This window comes from Gekko japonicus, unplaced genomic scaffold, assembly GCF_001447785.1.
Source record: "Gekko japonicus isolate JY-2015 unplaced genomic scaffold, Gekko_japonicus_V1.1 scaffold1460, whole genome shotgun sequence".
In the NCBI taxonomy this organism is placed as follows: domain Eukaryota; kingdom Metazoa; phylum Chordata; class Lepidosauria; order Squamata; family Gekkonidae; genus Gekko; species Gekko japonicus.
Genome location: NW_015177057.1, coordinates 232124 through 241044, shown reverse-complemented (window position 1 = coordinate 241044; position 8921 = coordinate 232124). Strand labels below are relative to the sequence as shown.

At 46.0% G+C, this 8921-nt stretch overlaps 1 protein-coding gene across 1 annotated transcript; it reads right to left on the bottom strand.

Annotated features, from left to right (window-relative positions):
• Positions 1-2595: 2595 nt before the first annotated feature.
• Positions 2596-3309, bottom strand: LOC107124667 (uncharacterized protein K02A2.6-like; the record flags this gene model as incomplete). Its single annotated transcript, XM_015428159.1, has 1 exon — positions 2596-3309. A coding segment is annotated over one exon (714 nt), but the record flags the coding sequence as incomplete, so codon positions are not given.
• Between the last annotated feature and the right edge of the window lie 5612 nt (positions 3310-8921).

Below are 8921 nucleotides of genomic sequence, written 5' to 3'. Positions count from 1 at the left end.
GGCATTATATCCCACTGAGGTCCCTGTCCTTCCCAAGCTCCATCCCCAAATCTCCTGGAGTTTCCCGCCGTGGATCATAAGAACATAAGAGATGCCAATGTTGGATCAGGCCAAAGGCCCATCCAGTCCAACACTCTGTATCACACAGTGGCCAGAAATACCAGGTGCCATCAGGAGGTCCAGCCGTGGGGCCAGGACATTAGAAGCCCTCCCACTGTTGACCCCCTCCCAAGCACCAAGAAGACAAAGCATCCCTTGCCCCAGAGTCCCTATCTATACCTTGTGGCTAATAGCCACTGATGGACCTCTGCTCCATATGCCTATCTAATTCCCTTTTGAAGCCGTCCATGCTTGTAGCCGCCACCACTTCCTGTGGCAGTGAATTCCAAGTGTTAATCACTCTTTGGGTGAAGAAGGGATCTGGGAACCCTACCACCCCTTCCCCCGCCAGTGGCCAGAGGGGACCTGGCAACCCTACAGATCCCCCACATCTTTTCTAGTTGATACTGTATAATGCAGTGACTGACATCATTCTTTAAGGGCAACTGAAAGCCTAACTAGACATTACAAACTGCATGAGTTCACGATGGGGACTTGCGAGTATACTGTAGTTGCTAATTCCTGGTGGCAACTCATGAGTAAACCCTCAACTCAGGGGCTGCGAGTGAAAGCATTATTTTCTATGTAGAGACCCACCAGTTGCAAGCTTTCAGGGCATGTGCTGGCTCCTAGCAGAACAAATAATGCTCCCTTGCAGTCCCCAGTATCTGAAACAGCACTAGGGAGAAGGCAGGAAATCCTCCTTCTGCACAGCAGGTCCAATCCAAATTGGACCCCCCTGAGCATTTACTCATGTGTTGCCACCAGGAACTAGCAGCTACAATATAGCTGCATGCTACCGTTGTGGATTCGTGCAGTTTGTAACATTCAGTTAGGCTCTAATTTTGCCAGATCTCTGTATCTGGTGTGATTGAGTGTGATCTAATTACATGGAATGCAGAGACACAGCAGACTTTCCCAAATGCAATAGAGAGACTGACTGGAAAGAGGCCACACCAAAGCAGACAATCATACAAGGACACACAACATGTCTTTCTCTAGGATGGGTACTTTGGGACTTAGTTTTTTAAATTATTATAGGTATACTTTAGGAAGTGAAATCAGTGTACCAACATGTATACTCTAGGGTTCCTCCAAGGCTCTGTGGTTTTACCATAATGTTTTGGTGGAATTCTACAGTGTCACGTGAATGCACCAACATCATTCTTGGTTTCTTATCAGGTCAATTTTCCCACCATTTTCTCCTGTTGCTGGCAGGGGCCAGGGAATAGTAGGTCTCCTGTTGTAGCACTACATCCTGTGGTAGCTAATTCCACATTTTAATCACTTGTTGAATAGAGAAGTATTTCCTTTGTCCATCCCAAATATATTGCCTACTAATTTCATTGGATGCTTCAGAGTTCTAGTATTTTGGGAGAAGGAGAAAAAATTCTCTTTGTCCACTCTCTGGCTGTGATCAGACTACAAGCAGGGTGCGCTCTGATCACACAGCAGCTTTACTCCGGTAACTGGCTGAAGTGTGCTAGTACCCCGTTGCCAGCCATCCAGACTCGGCTGCCTTTGTTCCGGAAGAGAGTCCCGTGCCCACATGCGCAGAAGCGTAGTTGTTAGATCGCGCTAACAAAGGACTCGTAGAGTGATTCAGCAAGTGATTCAGCTTTATTAAGAAGTAACGAACAAGCACTCAACTCAGTAAGAAACCAGAACAGAAAACAGTGGGAGCTTATGCTCCTTTTAAACATAACCGGGCTAATGTAGCCACGCCTATTTACATTTAACAACCAATGAGATTGCTAGGATAAAGACCAATGGGAGTCTTTCCCTCCTAGGGAATGGTATCGTTCTGATTGGTCGCTGTTACGAAGCGACCAATAGGAAGTTCGCTCAGAGGAGCCCTGGTCTGGCTCGAAGCTTAACAGGGGAGTCCTATGAGGTGATTCATGTAATCATTTCAATACATTACAATTCCTCCCCCCTAAGTTAAGCCATCATCCCAATTGTTTTATTATTTACAAACATGCAATCAACCTTTGTACATCAGTTATTCCAACAGTATTTACACTCATAGTCCTTCAGATAAGTCGGCATTTGCCGCGAACGCTGGGACCTGCGGAGCGGTGCAGGCTCCACGGGCAGACAAGGTTGTGGGTCAGAGTGGGGTTCACTACAGCCTGGATCAGGCACAGACTCGACTGGGATTTCAGCCCCGCACACAGGGTTCTGCCCTGACTCGGGGACAGTACCGGGCCTTTCGGTACTCACCGCCTGCTCTGGGGGTGTCCACTCGACATCAGGGGATTCAGCCGTCGGAGAGTCAGCGCTGTCCCTAGCCCAACGTCTCCTTAACTGATCTATGTGGCGCCGCCATATTCGACCGTCAGCTAACTGCACCACATACATTCGAGTACCCACAGAGTCGGATATAACCCCAGGAAGCCACAAGTGCCCGTTTGCATAATTTCGTGCGAAAACCTTGTCCCCTTTTTCAAACATGCGCACCTTCGGTTGCGCCGTGGTACGCTCGGATTGCTCTTCAGTGAGGTCTGGGTGCATTCGGTTCAAACGGGTCGTGAGTCTCCGCCCCATTAACAATTCGGCCGGACTACGGCCTGTAGCACTACAGGGGGTGGTGTGCTGCAGCAAAAGAAAGGAGCCCAGCCTCTGGCTCCAGTCCCCTTCGTCCATTTTACCCAGGGCCTCTTTGGCCGTCCTGACCATCCGTTCGGCTTGGCCATTAGATGCCGGATGGAAAGGGGCCGAAGTCATTTGGCGTATGCCATTACTCGTGAGGAAGAGCCTAAATTCCTCAGACACAAATTGAGGCCCGTTGTCACTGACGATGACGTCAGGCAACCCGTGGGTGGCAAAAAGTCGGCGGAGCGCATGGATCACAGCAAGTGATGTGGTCGATTTCATATGCACGACCTCCAGCCATTTGGACATAGCGTCCACCACAATTAGGAACATTTGCCCTTGGAGAGGGCCAGCAAAATCTATATGCAATCTGGCCCAGGGTTTACCAGATGACTCCCAGCCTTGGGGTGTAGCTTGTGGGGGATCGGGTCTGACTTGCTGGCATTTGGGACACCCTCGTACCCATTCTTCGATCTCTTTGTCCAGCCCCGGCCACCAGACATACCCTCTGGCCAACGCTTTGGTGTGTACCATACCGGGGTGACCCTCGTGCAGCGACTCTAACACTCTCGTCCTGAGTTTGTCAGGAACCACCACCCTGTTCCCCCATAATACACAGCCCTTAGAAATGGATAGTTCATTTTGACGGCTTTTGTAAGGGCCGAACTCCGGTTCAACGCTTCCAACCGGCCACCCCCTCCAAACCCAGTTTAATACTCGGGACAGCACGCTATCCTTGGCCGTGTGTGCTGCAATGTCCCTGGATGATACCGGGGGTCGAGGAAGCTCCTCAATTGCCAAGACCTCACAGGCGGGGGCAGGGTCTGCGCCAATGTCCGGCACCGGGCACCGGCTGAGGGCATCCGCATGCCCAATCGCTTTCCCAGGCCGGTGCTCTAAGTCAAAATCATAAGCCTGCAAAAATATCGCCCATCTAAGCATGCGTGGGGACATGATGTTTGGCAATTGCTTATCGGGCGCAAAAATCCCCAGTAGCGGCTTGTGGTCAGTGACCAGCAAAAATCGTCTGCCAAAAATAAAATCATGGAACTTTTTGACAGCCGCTACCAACGCCAGACCCTCCTTGTCTATCTGGGCATAGTTCCGCTCTGCCGCAGATAGTGATCTAGAATAAAAAGCGATAGGCGCTTCGCTCCCATCAGGCATCAGATGGCTTAAAACTGCGCCTACTCCAAACGGTGAAGCGTCAGCAGCTAACACCAGGAGCTTGTGTTCATCATAATGCGTGAGTACGGCATTAGATGTCAGCAGCTCCTTGACTCCCACAAAAGCCTTTTCCTCGGCCTGCCCCCACTTCCATTTTGCCTCCTTGTGCAAAAGCGCGTGCAAAGGGGCCGCCACTGATGCCTTATGCGGTAAAAACGCATGATAAAAATTCAGGAGTCCTAAAAAGGATTGGAGCTCCTTCTTACTCACCGGCCTGGGGGCGTTTTGGATTGCAGATACCTTCTCATCCGTGGGGTGGACTCCCTCTGCGTCAATGCGAAACCCCAGGAAGTCCACACTTTCCACCCCGAGCGTGCATTTTGAGCGCTTAACTCTGAGGCCGGCATTTTGAAAACGCCTGAGGACCTCTTTAACCCGGTCCAGTAGTTCCTGTTCAGACCCGCCCGCAATCAGCACGTCGTCAAAATAGGGCACTGTGCCAGGTACCCCCCTTAGTAGACGTTCCATGAGGCCCTGAAAAATCCCAGGTGCTACGTTGACCCCGAATTGCAGCCTGTTCACTTTAAAAGCCCCTTGGTGGGTTACAATTGTTTGGGCCTCGGCAGCCTCCGGGGTGACAGGCAACTGCTGGTATGCCTGGGCCAGGTCAAATTTGGCGAAAATCTTGCCACCCCCCAGGGAAGCCAAAATGTGGCTTATTACCGGGACCGGGTACGAATGTTGCTGCAGCGCCTTGTTAATCGTACATTTGTAATCGGCGCATAGTCGTATGGACCCATCTGATTTGACAGGGGTTACGATCGGGGTCTCCCATTTGCTGTATGGTACTGGCTCTAAAACCCCTTGCTCAACTAGTTTGTCAATCTCTTTTTCCACCTTATGTTTGAGAGACACAGGTACTTTCCGATACTTCAACCTAATAGGTTTGACTGACGGATCTAAGTCAAACGCAACCGGGGGGCCCTTGTACCTTCCCAACCCTTCGGCAAATACATCAGGGAACAGGTCGTACAGCATGCCCCATTTATTTTCAGACATCCTGTTAATCCCAGAAATACCGATGCCCAATGGCTCAAACCAATCTAACCCTAGCAGGTTAACCCGGTCTCCCTCTGCAATCAGGAATGACAGTTTAACACATTTCCCCTTATACTCAACAGTAACAGAGTCCCGTCCGGCCAAGGGAATTCGGTTGCCCTGGAAGTCGGACACTCTGGTTCCCGCAGGCTGGAGCCGCCGCCGGCTTCGGTTCGGGAACAACTGGCGCCAGGACGCGGCAGAAATCACCGTCACGGACGATCCTGAGTCCACCTCCATTGTACAGGGTCGGCCGTCGAGGAGTGGAGTCACGGTGATCTTGCCCTGGCTGCTGGTGCGATTTACGGCCGATGCGCTCGACAAGGTCGCCGTCAACTGGCAGCTTGCTTCCGATGCTGAGGAACGGGTCTTGCCTTGGGTGCTGACTGGAGTGCCCCTCTGCGCTGACCGGTTGTTAGTTGAGGGATCCTTCTTCGCTGATCTGCAGACTCTGGCCAGATGACCACGCCGCCTGGAAAGTTACGTATACGGAAGTGTTGGAGTTAGAAAATGGAGGCGGTGGAGACTAATGAGGAGATAAATGAAGAGACAAAAATTTGTGACCTAACGTGGGAACAGTTCCAATAAGTCTTGATAGAAGAAGTGAAGCAAGCATTTAAATCGGCCTGTGAGAATGTTTTGAGAAACCCACAGAGCATATTATAGGAAGTGAAAGACAATAAATAAATAATACAAGAAATGCAAAGTGGGAGGGAGCAGGAACAGAACCAGAAGAGAGAGCCTCATGATACTCAGCTTTTGCAGGTAAATGATGAGACACAGGAGGCAGTTCTCTCTAAAAGTGTTTTGAAGAAACAAAGTAAATGGAAATCAGGAGTAAGCAGAAAAGGTTTGCTAAACCCTTCTTGGAAAAGAAAAAAGAAATTAACAAAAGGAAAAAAGAACGATTTAAAGTTATTTAAAGTCTTCAAACAACTAAGAATAAATGTGAAGGAAGGAGGAAGAAACGTTTGGGAAATGAAACTACAGAAGTACAAGGACTTACGACATCTAGAAGAGGATGGGAAAAACCGAGATAAAAAAGAACTGGAATATAGTATCATGGTAATGATTATTATTATTAGGCGTAAGTAAAAATGGTTGGTTGTCTCTCGCCATAGTTTGGAACTATAAAGGCTGGCTGTATTGTATAAATTAATGGTGGTGTGATAAGAGAGAATATAAGTTAGTACTTGTAATTTTGCTTTAGCTGCCCTGCCATAAAGTAATTGAAATCTAATGTTTGCAAAAGGGGAATGAGTTTTTATTATTATTAAATTGATTAGGATTAACATGTATTTGGTTATATAAATTATCTTTGGTGAGTAGTAGGGTTTTTTTTTTGGTGGCCTCTCATCATAGTTTGGAACAGCTGGCTGTAATGTATAAATTAATGGTGGCGTGATAAGAAAACTGTGATCTGTAAAAATATAATTTAGTATTTGTAATTTTTGCTTTAGCTGTCTTGCCGTAAATTAATTGAAATGTAATTTATCGTTGGTAAAAGTAGAATGAGTTTATAATTAAGTGGTTTAGGGTTAATAAGTTCCTTATTTTGCGATATAAACTATTTTTGGTGATGATATTCATGTTTGGGATGAAGTGACAGTTACCAAGTTTATTATTACGGTCATAGACCAGTATAATAGAAGACAATTAAATACAGTTACAGGAGCAGTAAAATTATAAAATATATCGGCATCTAAAATTATAAATAGGATCTAAAAACGTTAAAATACAGAAATAATAGAATCAGAATTTTGATTAAAAATTAGGTTTAGGCCTATCTGTCCTTTATCTCTTTCCTAGTTTGGTATGCCAACCAACCAAATTTGGCAACCATCCTAGTCAACTTTTGATTATCTCCTGCCAGCATAATTGACAAAAGTATCCTTCTATCACGACCTGGAAAGGAATTAACTATAGGCTTGATCAAAACTTCCCTGGTATTATGATATATAAGACAATCGAAAATTACATGTTCCAATGTTTCATCAGATCCCATCCCACAAATACAACTTTTCCTCAATGATCTAGTAAATCTGGCCTCCATTATGGCTGAGGGTAAGGCGTTGTATCTTAATAGGGTAAAAATTCTTCTATGATTGCTGATATCTAAATATTTGATGTAAGGTCTCACAGCTATCTTGTTAAGTGAACTTACATCAAATACAGGGCTCCTAATCCTGCTCACGTCCATCTGTCGTTCGACATCTAATATTCTTTGTTTTAGAACTGATCTAGTCCGATCGTGTCCCAAAGACAGAATAAACTGTTTTGAAAAACCATAACAGACCAGTTTATCTTCTATCTTTTTCCGCCATGAAGGAACAAAGTTATCTTGCATCATAGTATGGGAAAGGCCGATGGGTAAAAAAATCAATTTTAACCAATAGTAAAATGCAGCAATCCACAATCTTGCCTCGACCATAACCAGGCCAGCCTCTAAACGGATTGCAGCATTTGAAACGCTTGTTGGAACTTGAAATATAGCTCTTAAAAATTTCGATTGTGTTCTTTCAAGTAAGGTCAAGTTTGTCAGGAGAGACAAAGGAGCTCCATATAATAATTGGGGTAATACCTTTACAGTGAATAACTTAATGGCAGCTTCTAAGTTACGACCTCCTTTGGACCAGAAGAACCTTTGAATAGCTCCAGCACTTTTCTTTGCATTAGCTGACAGGTAATCAACATGGCCTTTCATATGACCGGACGACTGAAATACAACTCCAAGGTATCTATAGCAACGAACTTGCTCAATGGTACGAGAGTCAATAACCCATTTAAACATCCTAGGCCTATTGGCAAAAGCCATTATTTTAGTCTTCATATAATTTATCTCTAAGCAATTCTGATTACAGTATTGCATAAGAGCACACATAGCTCTCTTAAGTCCCTTAGGGGTCCTAGAAAGCAAGACGGCATCGTCTGCATAAAGCAAGATTGAGATGTGTCTGTCTGCAAGCTTTGGAGGATGAAATTCAGGTTTGTACAAAAACTGTACAAGTCTTTCCCTCCTAGGGAATGGTATCGTTCTGATTGGTCGCTGTTACGAAGCGACCAATAGGAAGTTCGCTCAGAGGAGCCCTGGTCTGGCTTGAAGCTTAACATTGAATGTAAATGGGCCGATTCAAGTGAGGATTCCGATACATTACAGTAGTCTTCCAGTTGGCAGGGTCTCCCAAGCTGGGCACACATAGACGCTTATGTGCACTTTGCTTACTTTTGAAAAAATGGCGGCCATGAACCATAAGCTTCAGGCTTTTCAAATGGCTTGGTCACACAAGGCAATGATCACACTTCTGGGACTGCAGAGTGCTCTCGTTGACATCGGACTTTCCCTGTTGTCTGTTTAATCTATTTGGGAGACAGATTAGAATGGGAACCCAACAACTGGGGAACAGCAGCCAGATGTTGCAATTTGATCATCCCCTTTTAATCCGCAGGAGAACCTCAAGGGACCCAGATGAAACTGCCTGTCTGATCACAATCTCTCTCTCTTTACCTTATATAGGCTTTGATAAACCTCTATCATGTCTTCCCTTAATTATCACTTTTCTAAACTGAAAAATCCCAGACTCCTCAGCCTTTCCTCATAAGAAAGGTGCTTCGGTCCTTTAATAATCTTGATTGCCTTCTTTTGTCCTTTTTACAGTTCTGCAATGTCCTTTTTGAGCTACAATGACCAGAACTGCACAGAATATTCGAAGCTGTACCATAGATCTATACAGGAACGTTATAAGATTGGCTGTTTTATTATCAATCACTTTCCTGTGTTCTTGTTCTTGCTCACTATCTCCTGTGGTGTCCTTTCCAAGTTTTTCAAGCAAAAGGAGGAAAAGAGACTGGCAGGGTGGAGCCTGACTACTAGACTTGCCAACTCTGAACTGGGAAATTCCTGGAGATTTGGGGTTTGTGTGGAGTCTGGGGTAAGCAGAATTTGCAGAGTTGAGGACCTCAGC